The sequence below is a fragment of the Lingula anatina genome, chromosome 1, assembly GCF_051362555.1.
Source record: "Lingula anatina isolate TDL-2025a chromosome 1, LinAna3.0, whole genome shotgun sequence".
Lineage (NCBI taxonomy): Eukaryota > Metazoa > Brachiopoda > Lingulata > Lingulida > Lingulidae > Lingula > Lingula anatina.
Window position 1 is genome coordinate 36,021,332 of NC_141767.1, and position 18,930 is coordinate 36,040,261.

General features: G+C 33.2%; 2 protein-coding genes across 2 annotated transcripts; one reads left to right on the plus strand and one right to left on the minus strand.

The window, feature by feature from the left end:
* Window positions 1-817: 817 nt before the first annotated feature.
* LOC106168607 (sodium-dependent proline transporter) lies at window positions 818-16,822 on the plus strand. The gene is made up of 15 exons (XM_087002262.1): window positions 818-996; window positions 4,529-4,727; window positions 10,245-10,376; window positions 10,736-10,930; window positions 11,222-11,300; window positions 11,879-12,011; window positions 12,327-12,461; window positions 12,784-12,887; window positions 13,089-13,213; window positions 13,506-13,618; window positions 13,744-13,875; window positions 14,448-14,547; window positions 14,876-14,976; window positions 15,297-15,461; window positions 15,692-16,822. Exons 1-15 carry the CDS (start codon window positions 949-951, stop codon window positions 15,872-15,874), a joined length of 1,944 nt encoding a protein of 647 aa, XP_086858388.1. The 5' UTR covers window positions 818-948; the 3' UTR covers window positions 15,875-16,822.
* On the minus strand, window positions 16,459-18,899 carry LOC106168612 (mediator of RNA polymerase II transcription subunit 31-A). Its single transcript, XM_087002264.1, has 4 exons — window positions 18,782-18,899; window positions 18,319-18,399; window positions 17,995-18,091; window positions 16,459-17,756 (listed from the first exon to the last, which is right to left on the minus strand). Exons 1-4 carry the CDS (start codon window positions 18,813-18,815, stop codon window positions 17,561-17,563), a joined length of 408 nt encoding a protein of 135 aa, XP_086858390.1. The 5' UTR covers window positions 18,816-18,899; the 3' UTR covers window positions 16,459-17,560.
* Between the last annotated feature and the right edge of the window lie 31 nt (window positions 18,900-18,930).

Here is an 18,930-nt window from a genome sequence, read left to right on the forward strand (position 1 = left end):
ACACCCGACCCGTAACAAGAGAACCAGAAAAGACAGGTCATATATTTCAGTTTAAGCTGGTTTCAAATTTTTAAAAGAATATTTGCAAAAAATGCATGAATTCTTGATACTGTCTTTGTTTTAAATGTTTTTAACACGAACTGCGAAATTTACGAACGCTTTCCATTTTTTTCTAAATAGGCCTATATAAACAGTTCAATAGACCTTGGCCACATTTCATAAGAAAACCACGTCCCACCATTTAAAATTCCTGTGTCGTCTGCTGCGCATTGCTTCTTTTGATTTTATGTTTTATGCAATGCTACTGTACACCACCCAGTAGGATAGAAGATATATTTTGGGTCCCAGTGCTATACAAGGGTTTTTGATGAATCTACAATTAAATTTTCATAAAAAAAGAGTTGCCTTTTTTGGTATTGCAAGTTCTACCGGTATGTATGGTTTTGCAGCAAAAAAAAAAAAAAAAAAAAAAAAAAAAAAAAAAAACGCGACAAGGAAAACGTTTTCACCCTTAGAATTTCCCCGTTGTAACCGAACGCGCATAAAACCAGTGCGTGTGTGAATACCAGAGGCGCATGTTTACGTTTTTCATAATCGAATTTTTTTTTCTTTTCTTATATCGATCATAAAGCAATTAGCCTTTTGAATAAGGGGTTGGTGGGTTCCTCTGGATCAAGATGACCTGTAACACTAATCGTCAAGTTTCAGAGGACTGTACAGCGTTAATTGGACCAAACGTTAATTGTTTTTTCATTGATACGTCACCCTCCCCTGGCATGGCCGTACAATATTTACTCACAATTACCTGTCGACTTCCGTCATAAATTTTCCGGTCACGTGATACAGGTGAACGCTGAAAAGGATTGACACTTGTCCATTTGTCGTAGTGCAGTTTTTTCAGGCTATGTATGAGTAAGTGTTTACCTGTGAACAAGGCTACTGTACAGCATGCCAGAGAAAGATCAGCAAAGTATTGAAAGCGAACCTGTTTCGTACGTAAGTAAAACTCGTAACTCGGATATTTACTGAGTACCTATTTCAGATATTTTGTTGAATAGTCTCAAACTTGCCGCTCACAGGTGTATATGAGATTTATTTACGTCGTACATAGATATGAATGCACAAGCTACAACTCACAACTTTGTGATGTTTTAAGTCATCACTTTTAAGGCTTTGGGAAGGACCCAAATGCAGATGTAGCCTGTGTAACCTATATGCTTTTAGTGAAAATGTGTAATAATACGTCATGTTTACATTGTTTATATAACTGTATCATTGAGCATTGTATGTAAAATTGTCTGTTTTTCACAGTTTATTTAGGTATAGCATTCTGCACATTTTCCATAAAAAACTTTTTTCTCTTTTTTCTAAATTGTTATCTTAATAGATTTCGTGTTTTTGTTTACTCTTTGTAGATTTTTTTTTTTTTTTTTTTTTTTTTTTTTTTTTTTTTACTAGACTTCATGTGTAATATTGCATTTTTGTAGATATGTTTTTGTCCTTATACAGTCGGAGAATAGCTGTAAAGCTAATGTTTCCATTCAATTTGTAACCGACATGAAATAAAATTTATTGTATTGTATTGTATTGTATGCTAAGTTCTCTACTGATTTCAACAAAATGTTTTCTTTACAAATTATTGTAAAGCTGTTATGTTCTTGTCCAAAGTGTCACAGGTGTTGTTGGGTATGTCAAAAAAAAAAAAAAAATAATAATAATAATAAATAAATAAAAATAAAATAAAATAAAATAATAATAATAAAATAAAATAAAATAAAATAAAATAAATAAATAAGTTAAAAAAATAAAATTAAAAAAAAACGTAAATGGGCAAACTTTTATTATATAACACGACAAGACTTTTTAAAACTCTTCCATGCCCATATCTCGCTTGCGTGAAGAGTAACTATTTGGCTGACCATCATACCAAACACTTGCACCTCTCCACCTTCCCAAGTTGTTCGGGATTCATTAAGCTTGGACAAATAAAGAAGAAGAAGAAAAAAAAAAAAAAATATATATATATATATATATATATATATATATATATATATATATATATATATATATATATATATATATATATATATATATATATACTCAGTATCTGTAAATGTTTTAGTTGTGTATATTTTAATTAACAAACCAATAAACCAAATATGGGCAAAAAAAGATGTCACCTTGGCAGAGATAACATACATGATCAGGATTTATAGTCAGCCATGCATAAATGCATTTTGAGCAGTTGTAAAAATAATATATAGTGCGACAAGAACCAGGATATATCTCGAGACAGAGAGCTTTGTCTTTTGCCTGTTGAATTTATTACATACACTATACTTATATAAGCAACTACAAGTGCTATCTGTCTTATTGAATACTTAAATTGAGAGAAAGTCATCCATGGAATTTGGAGACGGTTAAAAAAATATGTTAGCCATAGGAGGGGATGGTGAAGGTGTGGGATTGAAGCACTCTGGGATGCAGGGCAGGATCCAGGATTATTTGAAGGGGGGGATCCAGTTTTTTTCAAAGAATGACAGGCCTCAGATGCGTAGCCGATCTTTGCCCCTTTGGTGTGGGTTTGGTTGTTTGGAAGGCAGTTGGTGCCATTTGGTGCAGTTTAAAAATATGATTCAGGTCTTTAAAATTCTAATATCAAGAGGGGAATATTGTTTTTTTTTTATCAGAATCTGCCACTGGGGTGGGTAGCTGAGCTGGACATGATGGGAGAATGTATTTTTTATGACCAAGCCGTGGGGTGTTTGGCGAAACTTCAACTTCTACAGTAGATAAGGCATAATTTATATATGTGTGTATATTTATATGCTCTATATTATTCTTAAGATATATGAAAAATCTTGATAATATCGGTCAAATGTTTAAGTACCAGTAAGCATTCATAAATTGTATGTTGATCCTGATGGACAAATGACAGGAATGGTAGGGAATGAAAATAAGTTTCCTGTTACTTTTCATGATTTTTTTTTCACATAAAAACATCATCTTAAATGAAAAATGTGTCTCTTACAGCAAAAGTGCTTAAACGTAACATTTGCACTGAGGTCTTTCATCTTGAATAACATAACATACATTGTGCAAGCTATATCTATAACGTGTCACCTTATCACCTCTATAATGATAACAGAAATGTAAGATGTCCTATCTTTATTAAAAAAAGTATAATTAAATAATTTTTTAAAAAAAATTTTTCATGAAATATTTGTCTGAAGTCCCGTGTAAAACAGCATTGATATATTAATCACAGTTACATGTTGTTTCTTAGAAATGTATTTTTTATAGTTCAAATCATACTTTAAATGAGGCAAAGCAAAGTTCACCTGTTACACTAGAAAGTATGGTAATGGTAACATCAACGAAGAGACATTGTTCTAACCATAACACCAGTTGTTTCTTTTTTTTAATCATTAAATATCAAATGTTGTTTTTATTGCTGATATATATTGTTGGAACTATGAGCTGGAGTCCTTTCCCTCTTTTATAAAATTCTACACAAATTACTTTGTAAAAAAATATTTTCATTAAATGTGCTTAGGTTGTATTTTTAAACTTAGGTTATGATTGGAACATTTTTTCTTTCGTTTTCTTTAAATAGGAAAAAAGTATTTTCCCCATCTTAGCAGAGAGAAAGGTCATTGTACAGCAATATTAGAATAAAATAGAATATTTAAGGTAGCAAAACATATTGAACATGTGTATAATCTGAAGTTTCTGTTCCCTTCTGAAATGCTGAACATTTTTATCTAAGACTGCATTCCCACAGATTTTAGAGCGATCTATCCCTGAGGGGAGTCTCACTAGATAGCTGTCAGCTTAGCCGGTTTAACTGTCTGTCCCGCCTACTAAAAGCTGTAAGGGGGCAATTAACTTTTGTGCATGCTCAGCTGACAGCAATTTAGCGTGAACCCCCAGGGAGGTAGGTCAATCTAGATGGATCGATCTTAATCTGTGGGAACCCAGTCTAAGCTGGCCAATGCATATTTGAATATCAGCAAATTCCTATAATTAGTGCTTCACATAAAAGAATTTTAATTAGTCTGATATATTGAATAATTGCAAGAAGTCGAACTATTTCATCTTCTCTTCCATGACACCAAAAGTATGTTGGAGGTTGAAAAGTTAATGAAATACTTAATTAAGACAGTCTGTGAGTCATCCTTTTGGAACAAACATTGAATTAAAGCTTTGTGTGTTAATTAAGGGGTACGAAATAGAATTTTAAAAGGATGCACATCACTACATTCTGTAAATAATCTACAAGAGTTATAAGGGAAAGAGTGTGCATGAATTAATTTCATCAAAACCCCCAGATGTCTAATTAAAGCTGATTGTGTCCTTTTCAATTTTCATGAACTTTCTAATTTTGATAAGTATTCATAATATTAGTCTGGCCATTCAGCTTGCCACCATTAAAATGAATTTTCATTGAAACCTACAACCTGCTGCATAGTTTAAAAACTCTCTGGCCATACATCTTTTTTTAAAGCTTTATTTCTTTCTTCCTCAGGGTACAGCCTACAGCAAGGAAGATGGCACTGATACCAGTGCCACCCTCGGGAGCTCTTCAGATCAGTTCGAGGAAGACGAAAACCCAGAGAGAGGAAATTGGACTGGGAAGCTGGACTTCATTCTGTCCTGCATTGGCTTTGCTGTAGGTTTGGGGAATGTGTGGAGATTCCCATACCTGTGCTATAGAAATGGAGGAGGTAGGGGATTTGTGCATGGCTCAAAGTGTCATGTCTTTAAAAACTATGCACGATCTCTTGTTATTTATGGGTGGATCCAGGGCACAGGCCCTACCCTTTTTGCAACACAATTATTATTATTATTATTATTTATTGCGGTTCAAGTACATTTTTTACAATGACTATGACCTAACAGTATACATAATATAATCATATAACTAAAATTACAATAGTAAATTACAATATTGTTTATACAATAACTGTGATCAGATTTTACAATTGCAGTATACGCTCGTTACTTTGGTTGACTAGGTGGTGGTTGGTTGAGAATATTTTTTCTTACCTTATTACACATTGTGATATAGTGGGCCACATTCTTTATAACATGTAAATCGTTTGACTGCATTATGCATTTGAACTGACCCTCTGGGGTTTGTGTAGGATCTGGTTTTAGGATCTCCCTGTGTTTGGTGAGTAAGGGGCATTTTAAAAGAAAGTGTATTTCGTTTTCCACTTCATCTGAGCATAACTTGCAGATCCTTTCTTCAGGGGGTATTGATTTTGGTTTTCGGTATCTGCCTCTTTGGATTTCTAAGTCATGTGCCCCTGTTCTAAATTTTGCCAAATTTTGCATTTCATGTTTTGGTATAGGTGCTGTTGTGTACGCTTCCCTTTCATAATTTGTTTTAAATAATCGATATGTACGTAGTATGCTGTTTTCTCGCTCTATTTCTTTGAGAAACAAAAGGGTATAATGACTTTCCAGTGCTTTTTTTACTTCTGCTTTCGAGGGGGTATTAGTCTGTGTTTTCATTGATTTTGAGTAATGTATTTGATTTCGCTTGACCAATTTTTTACCTGTGTATCCTGTTTTGTTTCATATTCATACATTGTTTTTGCCAAGCGCTGCTTTGGCATTTCAGAAAATCTTTGCCAGTAGGATGTAGCATGACCCATTATGTCATGTGTAATTGGGAATCTACCTAGTTCTGCTTTAGCTGCTATATTACTGGCATTGCGCCTCACACCTAAAATGTATTTGCAATAGTTATTTTGTACTACTTCGAATGGCAAAGTATTCATGTATTTAAGAGATTTTATGCTTTTAGATGTGATTGATGGTCCCCAGATTTCGCATCCGTACATCAGTATGGGTTTTATAAGGATATCGAAGAGTTTTAAATATGTCTGGGTCATATTGTGGGTGGTGGACTGTAAAGCCTGCTTAACTGCAAAAACCGCCTTCATGGCTTTACCTTTCAGATCATCAAGTGCACTTTTGAATGATCCATTCGATTTGAATTTTATCCCTAAATAATTATATTCATGTGTTATTTCTATTGTTTGATGGTCTATTGTGAAATTCATGTTTGGTTTTTTGCCTGACTTACTAAATATCATTACTTTCGTTTTGTTGGTATTGACTGTGAGCTTCCATTTTTTGCAGTAGTCCCCCAGATTGTCAAGACTTTTTTGTAGGCCCTTTGCAGATTTAGATAGAATAACGAGGTCATCAGCATATAAAAGGTGACTGATTGTAGTGTTGGCATTAATTTTTACGGGATCACATGTGCTATTGAATACATTTTTCATATCATCTATGTAAATATTAAAAAGCATTGGACTCAAGCTGTCACCTTGCCTTATTCCTATATCTGTCTTAAAGTAGTTTGTGCGTCTTTGGCCAATTTTGACACACAGCTCTGTAGTTTGATACATGTGTTTTATTGTTCTATAAAAGTTTCCTCCTATTTTTTGTTTTAATACTTTGAGGAATAGACCTTCAATCCACACGCTATCAAAAGCTTTTTTAAGATCTATAAAACATGCGTATAACTTATTATTCTTATTGATGAATTGGTTAATAAGGCTGTTTAGAATGAACATATTGTCTGAGGTTCTATATGTAGGGCGGAACCCTGCTTGTTCTTTAGAAAGAGATTCACATTCTTCGATGTAGGAGAGAAGCCTGGTATTTAGAATTGAAGTGAAAAGTTTTCCTAAACAGCTGTTTATACAAATTCCTCGGTAGTTTTGTGGGTTCGAGGGATCTCCAGACTTCAGCAGTGGCTTTATCATACCTTTATTCCAAAGAGAGGGGAATTTACCACTACCTAGGATTAGATTGAATAGTTTAGCCAGTGATTTAGCTATGAATGCGGCAGACGTTTTTAGCATTTCATTAGAGATTGTATCTTCTCCGCATGATTTTCTGATTTTCAGAGCTCTGATAGCTGATTTAATTTCCTTGATGGTAATGGGGTAGTCCAACTTTTTGAATTGTTCTTGGTCTAAGTGTTTTTCTAGGTTGGCTAGACTTTCGTGTAAGTTCTGATCATTTGGAGAGTTCTGACTCTCACCTAATTTTTTAAAGTAGTTGTACCAAGTATTGGACTCAATGTATTCCGATGAGTCACTTTTCATTTGCCCCTTCAGTTGCCCTATGATTTCCCAAAATTCTTTAGGGTTTTTATTTTCCATGTGTAATAGGTTGTTCAAAATATTGTTTTTCATTTGCTTCTTTTTATATTTTACTAGTTTTTTGTATTCTTTTGTTGCTCGATGATAACTAGTTTTCAGTGCCATATTAAATGGGTCTCTTCTCAGCTTTTTTCCTAGTCCTATACTTTCTTTTCTTAGTATGTTACAGTCCTGGTCGAACCACGGTTGTTTCATTTTGTGTTTGGATTTTTTGTTAACATGTGAACGCCTTCTTTTGAGTGCCCGGTTTGCTGCTGATTCCATTATGTTTGTGAACTCATTCACTGCATCATTTACTCCTGATTCGTTATTAGCAAAGGAGGTGCATTCGTAATCTATAATTTTTTGTGTTATTCCTGCACTTATGAAAACCTCTTCAAAGGCTACTTTGGAGTCTTTATCCCATATAAATTTGCTTTTAATATTTGTAGTTTCATGTTGTTGTGTTTTTTTACCTTGTGTTGTTTTCATTTCAAGAATGCATTCCAGTAAACAATGGTCTGAGATATAGTCAATGGGGTTTACACAGAAATTTTTGATTGATTTGAATAGGTCTGAACCAACCACCATGTAGTCTACCACACTATTCCCATTATAACTGTGACATGTATAGTATCCGAGAGTATCTCCCTGCTTTCTACCATTTAAGATACGTAACTGTGCAGAGATGCATAGGTTGACCAGTGAGTAGCCAAAAGGGTTAATTTTGTGGTCCAGATTATTTCTTATCTTTACTCTTTTATCACAGGTATAAGTGTTTGGAAGTGGCACTCTGTTTACTTCATCATTCTCTATGTAATCTTTCATATTGTGGGTACGGCTGTTAAAGTCACCAGCTAACATTATATCTCCCTTCTGGCTATATAGAGCGATTTCCTTTTCTAGCACGTCATAAGTGCTCTGTTCAATTGTTCCACTTGTACTATTCTGTGGTTTTATATAAACAAAACAAACAAAAATATCTCTTTCAAAGCCGAAAAACTCTCTTGTTAGCCGTACCCATAACAGATCTTCACTACTACTATCTACTCTTGTGATACCTTGCTTAAGAGTTTTTCTGTAGTATACTACTATGCCACCTGAAGGTCTACCTTTCATTTTTTTCTTATTTCGAATTTGGTGAAAATGTACATAATCACTTCCGGGGAAACTTACATTTGATCTAATGCTACTCCAGGTCTCTACAAGACCCACTATATCATATTTAGAGAGTGTATTTACAAAGTAAGTGTCCTTAAGTTTTTCACTAAGGCCATGAACATTTCTCATTCCTATTCTAAGGTTTTGAGACATACTTCTGAATATTGGATGCTTAAGAGCTTCTAGTATTTTAACTGTCTTATGATGTCCTTTCCACAGTATTTAGGATAGACTCATGCACAGTAGATAACCAAAATAATTTCAGGGAAATAAAATCCATTATTTTTTGTTTGTCACTTTGTAGTTGTTTTCATGGTACTAATCTATATGTAACATGGCCTGTAATAAATGTGGGCTCTGGCTACAACCCTCTTGCAGCAAAGGTACTGGAGGGAGATTCCCCCTCCCCCTGACCCCCTTGTGATTTTTCAAACCTTTTGCTGTGAAATAACATCTGCAGTATAAGGTGCAGTATATATGCTTTGAGCGTGTGCGCCATTTGATTGATTAAAAATCAATTTTTGGTTAGTGAAATTATAGAAAATGGCTGGGAGGGTAATTTTATTTTTTGCTGTGAGACAGATAGATAGATACAGCCCCAGTGCTTCAGTTTCATTGTGAATGCTTGGCGCTTGAAAGACCATGTTTTTTTGTGTTTGTGAAAATATAGACCATTTTATATTGGTTATTGCTAACTGGGTTATTTGAAAATCATTTATTATAAATTCATGTCATCACATATGGGTAATGAGATAATTTTGTTTTAAAAAATATCTTTACATAAGAATGACTTAGAGGCATTAATAGTTTGCCGGAATTGAAATTTATAATGATATGAAAAGAATGTTATGAAATACGTAGTTGAAAATCTGCTGGAGGTCTCTGAAGTATACCAATGGAACAAAATAACCACCGTGAACCATATTATATTTTCTTTAACTGATATAAGAGCCTACAATGTAATATTTAAGGACAAATATTTTAAGGACAAAAGTATTTTGTATTCCCCTCGGTGTTACACACTTGAATACTGTGGAATGATCTTTATTGAAAAAGCTTTTCTTTGTATGTACACTAGTTTTGACATCTGATCATTGGTTGTTACCTAATATCTGGTTTAAATGTTTGAGTCTTTCAAAAGTAGCAAAACATTAAGGCATTTTTACCTTTTTTTTTGCAAAGTTTTCGAAATCACTTGTCTAAAGTGATGTATATGTGCAAATGGTGGTGGCCCTGTTTGGCTGAGGTGAAGTTTATATAGACTACCTGTAAAAAGAGAACACATGAACAAAGAAATATATTATTTTCCTATAGTCAACAAGATATATGGTTACAAAACAGCAAAAGAGTGAAAAATAGCTGTTAGTGGTTTACACATTCCCAAAGCAACAAAACATTTGCCACTATAATAGATATTAATTTTCATATCAATATTTAAATAAGAAACATTAAAAAATATTTTTCTAGTAATGTAATTGTTCCAGTTTGCATTCATGTTGCTCATCATTTTAAATTGAATTTCTAGATGTATTTGTTATGTTCACTTTGAGGTTTAGACTGGGTTCCCATGTCCAGATCGTTCCATCTGGATCGGTCTAACTCCCTGGGGAGTCTCACTAAATTGCTATCTACTAACTGGCTTAAATGTCTGACTACCGAATCAGCTAGGGAGTAAAGATAATTACCCCCTAACAGCTATACTAGGCGTGACAGACATTTAAGCCAGTCATGTTAATAGCAATTTAGTGAGAGTCCCCAGGGAGATAGATCGATCCAAATATCTGTGGGAATGGTTCCTTAGTGATAACTGGACCCCAGCCTCTAAATTTTCTGCTTGTTGATAATATACATGTAGAGGTACACTCTAAAACTTGGGGTGATCTTATCCAACTATACTGGCTCTTTGTTTTATTTCAGGAGCTTTCCTTATCCCTTATGTAATAATGTTAGCTTTGGCAGGACTGCCACTCTTCTTTATGGAACTGGCTTTTGGACAGTATGCTTCCTTAGGCCCACTTACCATCTGGAAGATAAGTCCTATTTTCAAAGGTAAATATTTTTGTTAAAAGCTGTGCCTCATTTACACTTTTTCGTAATCTTTTTGATCCAGTGTCAACTCCAGCTTTTGTCCATTTCATTCCTGAATCTGTGTTTTGAAATTTCATTTGACTGAGCAAAATCCATTACCATCTGCCCCGAAAAAAAACTTAATAATTAAAACTTTCTCACTTATTATTGACAAAATTATCGTCACTATAGTCAGTTATGATGCATTTTTTATCAATCAGTTATGAAATATTAATAACATTTTTGTCATAATTTAGTTTTCTTCATAAACGACTGAATTTTACAAAAATACTTTATGTAAGGATTTATAAAAAAATAATTGTCTTTTACTTATATTCCAGGCCTTGGTTATGCCATGGTGATCATCTCTGGATTGGTATGTATTTACTACAACGTGATCATAGCCTATGTGCTGTTTTATTTGTTTGCTTCATTCACCAGTGAGCTACCTTGGAGCAATTGTGCCAAACTTGCCAGTGGAAACTGGTCCACTGTAAATTGTACTGATACAGGGAAGTACAATGAGTCTACAGCAAGTAAGTATAGTACTGATTAAATCGTACAAGCTATATATGGTTTACTCAAATATTTCCCTACAAATTTAGGTTCACTGAAAATTAAGGCAGCATTGTTAGTCTCTATGAACCAATTTACTGGATATAAAAAATGCAACATTGCAGTAACAGGAGTTAAGTAAAGAATGTAATCAAGAGAATCTGAGATTTGTTTTAAAATAGTTCTCTGACTGAAAAAACATAGGTAAATAATTGAAAAAGTTAAAAGATGGAAAAAAAGCTAATTATTAAGAATATAATTTACTTCATTAGGCCTGCCACTGTGTAATGCCACAGCAGGCATTATTGGGAACTGTATCAGACCTAAAACACCATCAGAAGAATACTGGCAGTGAGTAGTCAATGGATGTGGTTTCCTGACTGTCAGCACTAACTGGCTGGGGCTGTCTATATCCTATGTATACTAACACTATACTAACTACTTGGGCCTTCTAGTATGTCTTTATGTTCAAAAGGTATTTAGAGAACCTTTCTTGCTCTCATTAATTCATTTCTTAATAAAAGTTATTAACACTGTAATGATCAAGCCTTTTTCTTTTTAATATAGTAGCTTTTTTAATTTTTCAATTTATAACTTTTTTAAACTTCGAAATCCTTATTTTTAACTATTTCAAAATTAACAATTAAATACTAATATTAAGAAAACATTTAAAAGGAAAATTTCTTACTATTTTTCTTTTATTAATCAAAATTGATGTTCCCATTAAAAAATTTAACAATTAAAATTGTCTTTAACTTTGTTTACGATGTTTTGCATAGAGATCATTGTGTTTAATGATGACGACTGATTATCAAAGATAAAAAGCATTTACAGTTGACATGCAGGTAATAGCATTGCATGTTTGAGTCAGATAGGTTGTTGGCAATTGTTTTGAGTTTTGCTGATATCAATTTTATGCAATTCCATAGGCAAAGAGTGCTTCAGCTTTCTCCGGGGATAGATCACCCTGGAACAGTAAGATGGGAGCTAGCATTGTGTTTGCTACTGGCCTGGATAATTGTCTTCTTTTGTCTTATCAAGGGAGTCAAGTCTTCTGGAAAAGTAAGACAATTTTTCAAAGTTTTGTGTTTATCATTGTTGATATTGACATTGAGAGCTCTCTTACGATGTATACCTTAAATATGATAAAATCAAATATGCACTGTGGACAGATTTTGTATTTATCTGTATATTTTTCTGGTCATGGTGTCTTTCTGCATCATTGTTGTTGCTCTCTGACACATCTGTTGTTGAAGAATATTAAAAACATAAATTTTATGTTGACCTAGTATTATTAAAAACTGTAAATTCACGTTGAGAATAGATTTCAGTTCTTCTGTAAAAATTAAAAATCTTTCCATTTTGTGTTTTTTTTAGGTTGTATATTTTACTGCCACTTTCCCGTATGTGGTCCTGGTTATTTTGTTAGTAAGAGGCGCAACTCTCCCAGGATCTCTAGATGGAATTAAATTTTATATAACTCCAAAATGGCACCTGTTAGGAACAGCCAAGGTAATTTTATATTTGGTAATAAGTGAATTTCTTAAATCAATTTAACTGCTTGTTTCCCAAATAATTTTCAGGTATTGTACTGTAATGGCAAATTAAAGAGACTTTTCACTTTGACTTGTACTTACATATTTAAAAATTTTAAAAACAATAGATGTAAAAATTATTCATGATATACATGCTAGAGGATTTCTGATTTTACAAAAGTGGGTGCAGTTGGGGTCTCAATTGAGCAACATATTACTTGTTACTTAAGTATACTAAAATTTTTTTGATGTTTTGTGGTATAGAATAGTTCAATGCATATATGATAAATGTGCTTCAGGTTTGGGGTGATGCAGCTGTACAGATATTCTATTCCTTGGGTCCTGCCTGGGGAGGACTTATTACAATGGCCAGTTACAACAAATTCCGCAACAACTGTTACAGGTACGACTTGGTTATAATTGATATTTGATATTGTTCAATGCAATATTAAATCCATAATGAAAAAGTTACAAAAGCCCAATATGTCTTTTTTTTTATTTACAAAAATTTGAACATAATGAGAGTATTTAAAAGATGCTTTTTTAAAAAACTTACAATAAATTTACAATTCAACATTGATTTCTATTAAAAATTGATTTTTAGAGATGCCATTATAGTGGCTATCACCAACTGTGGGACAAGTGTTTTTGCTGGCTTTGTAATCTTCTCTGTGGTTGGATTCATGGCATCCAAGACGGGACAACCCGTAGATCAAGTGGTTGCCAGTGGTAAAAGAATTTTTCTTTTTATAAATTTATTCTTACTAACTGGTTATAACTTAAGTATTATATTATTGGCGTAAAATATCAAAAAAATAATAATAATAAAATAAAAAGAAATTATATATTTTGTAATTTGTAATAAACACTGTCAAAGTAAGATTTTAGTTTCAAAATGTTCAAATTGGAAATTGCAGTGACTTCTTTGAAAATACTAGACACTCATTTAAATTATTTGATACACCACATATGTGAATAATAAAAATGAATGGATTTGAAAATGTAAATGTATCACTTCCAGGTCCAGGCCTGGCCTTTGTTGCCTACCCAGAGGGTCTGGCTAGGATGCCAGGGGCACCATTCTGGTCCATTTGTTTCTTTTTTATGCTGCTCACTTTGGGATTGGACAGTCAGGTAACTGTACTGTGTATTGCTTTCTCTAACACATTAATTTTGTCACCTTTTACCGGTACACAATTTTAAACAATGGATTTTGAATTTTTCATTGAAAGCAATGTAAAATCTCATTTTACTTTCAGTTTGTAATGCTGGAGACAGTTACCAGTTCCTTCATTGATGAATTTCCTGATCTTCTGCGTCCAGTGAAGATGTGGTTCACTTTAGGACTATGTGTGATAATGTATTTATTGGGACTTCCTTGTATTACTAATGTAAGTACTGTTAATTTTTATTTCCTTTATTGTTTTTGTTTCATTGATTTTGCAAAACACAGCTTGCTCTTAATATACTGTTATGATTATATTTTCATTAAAACTTATGGAGCCATCTATAGGCTTACTTTCACATTTTTTTTTGCTTGAAAATGTCCTGGACTCTCTCCACCCCCACCCCTAAAATTATGCTCACAAAAAAGTTGTTGGTTTGATAATTTATAACCATCTTAAGTCCCTTTTTGATCATGATCTGTCTGCAGCCTTATATAAGCATTAAAACCTTCTCTATTTTGGGGGTAAAATGTTATACTTTCTGAGATATTTCTGTATGGGCAATCTTTTTTGAGAAGAGTAATGGTAATGCACAGTGCGTTATAAGATTAATCATATCTGTAGCAGAAATGTTTCACACTTTTTATACACAGTACAATAAGTGTTTTGTCATTTGTCCAACATTTAACAAGATTTATACGCTTTGACACAGGTTGATTGTGACCAGGCTGTAACACTGAACAAGACCAAAAGAAGAAAAGGGATGTTTTTTTCTAAATACTCCCTCTATTTTTCAGGGTGGTATGTACATCTTCCAGCTGATAGACTGGTATGCAGGTGGGATATCTCTGATGATAGTGGGCCTGTTTGAATGTATCTGTATTTGTTGGATATATGGTAAGTTTTTACAGACTATCCACTGCTAAGGCTGGTTTAGAACAGTCTAGGTGTAAAGGCAAAATATTTGTGCATCTTAAGTCCAAAGCAATGAATTTCAGTCACCCTTTTGACACTTTAAATGTATCTGTTCATTCAAACAGTTATCGGATCATTTTTGAAATTTATAAATAATAAAACTACAGTTAAAATGTGTCATGCTCAGGTTGTAATTAAGTGGTTATTGATCTAAATTTTTATATATAAATATTATGTCATTTAGCATACACAGTGTAAAGTTTCAAGTATACATAAATTTTGGGGATAAGAAATGCCTTCTCTCATCTAGGTATCAGAAGATTCTCTGATGACATTTATGCCATGATTGGATTGAGGCCCAATTATTACTGGTTAGTGTGTTGGATGGCAGTAACTCCAGCTGTAATTCTGGTAAGTAGTTCTTTATTTTTACAAATACTTGTCAGATCACATCAGTCACTTTGATATCAGTTCACCTTTTCCAGTGAAATGCAAATCCTATCCCACCACAAGCACAATAAAAGAAAATTTATTTAGGAGAAAATTGTTTATAAATCGTTTGTGTGTGTGTTTTGGTGTCAACAGCAAAGAGATGACAACTGTTTATTTGGCCAAAGTGGACTAAACAAATTTCTATATTTACCAATAGTTAATTAATCTGTTCCGACATTGAAAGTTGGCCTATGTTTTTTTTTCTAAAATTTTTTTTTTGTAATAATCTCTTCTTTCAGGGTATCATAATATTCTCCTCTGTGAACTACACCCCCGTGAAGTACAATGACTATGTGTACCCCCCCTGGGCTGAGGCTATGGGTTGGATGATGTCAATATGTTCTATAATCATGTTGCCTATAGGGGCCATTGTTCAACTCTTCAGATATAACAGATGGTACCAGGTATGAAGAATGATATTTTCATTAATATTTTTTGTAATTTGAAATAAACATTTTGTTGTGTGTGTGTGGGTGTGAATGCATATTTGTTATTAAAGAGTTTATTATTAGTTATATGAGCAATTGTGCTAACTAAAGAATCATTACAGAAAATAAATCAAGTTTTTGGGGTGTAGCTCTTTTATCACTTGTTTATCAGTCCTGTTAAAAGATATTGACAATCTTTCTTTCAGACCTCCTCCTTCTGGGAGCTTCTTCGCATAACCAGCATTCCAACGGAAGACTGGGGCCCTGCTTCCGTCAGAAATCAAAAGAACCCCACCACCACCACAGACATTACAAAACAAACAGACATGGGTAACAGTACCCAGTCCATCTCTTCAAAAGCCAGCACCATGTATGAGAGTCACATGTAAAGTATAATAAGCTGACATCCAATTTTAACAATAAGTCTTTTATTTAGATGGTATGGATATTGACTCATTTGAGATAGTGGTGCATGCATTTAATGTACATTGTCTGAATAATGTCAACATGACTACATATGCACTTGTTATGCAACATTGCCTTCAAGAAATTGGCAACAAAGCATTACATTAAATATTTATCAGCATATCAGGAAGTTTTGACTTAGTATTTATACTTGCATAACATGCTTTGGTTTGTTTTGCTATATTATGTGAGGACTGGTAAGCACACATTTTGTCCTTTTGTAAAGTTGGGCAGTGACAACCATTTTAGACAGAACATTTTACTCAGATAATGTAATTGAATCAAAGATGCATTATATTGTGGTTGTGCAGACATTGCTGTACCCAAGAAGTAAAAGATTTTCTGGGCAAGGTGCATATTTCATTTTTCTTGGTGGGTAGATCTGTCAAAGTTTCAAATTTTGTTTTTAAAGTCTAACAAGTAGCAAAGAATAGGCCAGCAGTATGGTGCATAATTATAGACAATGTATTTTAAAAAGAGTATAAAGAAACATATCTAATGCAATTGATACTTTTGTGATATTCAGAATTTTATTTAAAAATTCATTAAAAGCAACTACAGTGAATAATTTTAGATCTTTTGTATCTGGGTTTGTTGACTCAGGCAAATGTTTAGGTTAAATTATCTCTCTTTACTGAATCTTTATGTATTTTGCTTCTAACTGCATAATTATGAAATGTGTAGAAAAATCTTCAAAAATCATGAAATGGGTTATAATTATATTTTAAACATTACTGTTACTCAAGTGTAAGCAATATTTAAAGAAACGGGTAACTTTTATATTACATCTTGCAAATTGATGTCCAGACTTGCCTTTTTACATCAATAATGTCAAAATATTTTAATAGTAAATAAAAATCATGTGATGAGTATCCATTTCTCATTTGTTATTTTTGAATGTCTTTTTATGTATAACTGATTACCACAATATTTCCATTACGTCACATTTTAGTACTATTATCAATCACTTCAGGCCATTTTGATTCCCAATTGGGTTTGGTATAAATATCAATTGGCATATAAATTTTTTGTCATTTGATCTTCTGAACGAATCTCAGGTAATATGGATGGATGTTACTGTTTCTTCCAATACAAAATTCTGTAATAGTCATTTATGACATAATTACAGTAACTTATTGTATTATTACTACATACTTTGTTCTATCCAGTTTCTTGTATTCTGCCTTTGTGTCACTATAGGTGTTAAGCAGCATATTAAAACCTGACAGAAATTCCCTCAGAAAATCATCCCTTGTTTAAAACAACTTGATATTACTTCATCACACAACGAAAGTCAAATGTCTGAGAGTCTCTTTGAGACCATTTGAGACAGCAAGTCACTTCAAAGGCTCTGACACAATCAAGGGGAGGATGTCATGAACATCATGTCACCAAAAAAACCTTGACACAATCCAACAGATGGAGTGTAAGACATCACCTCTAATACAATCCTGTTAAGAATATTGCACCTGACACAGCCTGTCCTACACTGCCTTTACCAACCCAAACAGTGAAAGGACTCATGCTTGTCACCAGAATTCATGTGACTTCTCCTACAAGCTCCCAGTACACTGAACCTGACTTTACCACGTGTCAGAAATCCTTTTAAGTCACTGTTTTGGTTCTCCTCCTGCATCTTGTACTTTATCTGCTTGAGCTTGTAACAGTTTAATCCTCTTCCTCTGATAGTGTTGCCAGTGTAACAGCTGCTGGTCATCTATAAACTTTGCACACTGGGCATTGACCAGTTCTTTGCGGAAATGTTCATACTGAAGTAGCTCAAGGAAATGTAAACACTGTGGATACCTACAAATGAAATAAGGATCAGATGAAAATTTTGATCAAAACTTTTTCAAGTACTGTCAAAGAATTTGAGCAATAAATCAACACTTTTTTAGTCAAACTCGATTCTAAATAGATGAAACCTTGTCATAAATTTGATCAAGACTTTTTTTTAATTTTAGAAAACTAACAACATATAAAAAGTATTGCATCCATATTACCTGCTTCAAATAGATGATAACAGTAAAGATGAGAAACTTACTTTAAGTACTTAGCATAATCAGGCTCCTTCCAGTACAAGAGGTATTTCAGGTAATTCACAAACTTGGAATCTTTAAAGTAACCCCTCTGGGCAAGAACTATCACAAAAAGAGAAAAAAAATTGTGACATTCAAAGGTGTCATTTAGGCTTCATAGTATGTCCCAAAGGATGCTTAGAACCATTTTTTCACCATTTGCACTCCTTTTTAACATTTCTTATGCTTAGAGTTGTGTTAAAGAAAAAATATTAAAATGCCAATATAGCCACTAATTTGTTAGAAAATCCACCTTTATAAGTCATAGATGCCAAAATTATTGTCCTTACAATTCAAATAATTGGGATTGGACAGGCACTGCACAAATTCTAGCTCACACTGGAAACGAAGTCTTTGTTGTTCCTCTGTTTCTGAAAACAGATTTAAAACAATCAAAAGTATAAATACACACTTTTACTTTCGTATTAACATAATTATAGGTTTTAATCTATAAACATATACATTAAAAACTAAGGTTTTAGAAATTCATATGTCAAATTTCAAAATCTATGTCACATAACTGAATTTAGAAAACAAACAGCACTCTAACTAATTTCTATTATAATTCTAAGGTAGGGGACTCCTTTCTTTAAACATTGGCGTTCAAGTCAACAGTTGTAAAGGACCAAACGATCAGGGATTGACGCTTAGGTTTCAGGCTAAATAATATGCAAAATCAAACTTTAGGTATAAATACATTTACCAACAGATACAGTACACCAATTTCTCTCAGACAGCTTTTAAATAACGTACCAACAACTGAAGCTTGTCCCCTTCCTGCAGCCATGCTTCATACACATTCTCAACCCGCACAAAACAAAATTGTTGTTTTTAATGATTATGATCAGATTAAAATAATTATCTACCAATGTCATTTAGTTCTTATATCCCCAAATATATTT

Coding starts and splice junctions, on each gene's coding strand:
- LOC106168607 (XM_087002262.1), top strand. CDS start 949: ATGCCAGAGAAAGATCAGCAAAGTATTGAAAGCGAACCTGTTTCGTAC. Junction 12,888..13,088: donor TTCCGCAACAACTGTTACAG/GTACGACTTGGT, acceptor ATTGATTTTTAG/AGATGCCATTATAGTGGCTA. Junction 15,462..15,691: donor GATATAACAGATGGTACCAG/GTATGAAGAATG, acceptor TCTTTCTTTCAG/ACCTCCTCCTTCTGGGAGCT.
- LOC106168612 (XM_087002264.1), bottom strand. CDS start 18,815: ATGGCTGCAGGAAGGGGACAAGCTTCAGTTGTTG. Junction 18,092..18,318: donor CAATCCCAATTATTTGAATT/GTAAGGACAATA, acceptor TTTTTGTGATAG/TTCTTGCCCAGAGGGGTTAC. Junction 17,757..17,994: donor GATTATGCTAAGTACTTAAA/GTAAGTTTCTCA, acceptor TTTCATTTGTAG/GTATCCACAGTGTTTACATT.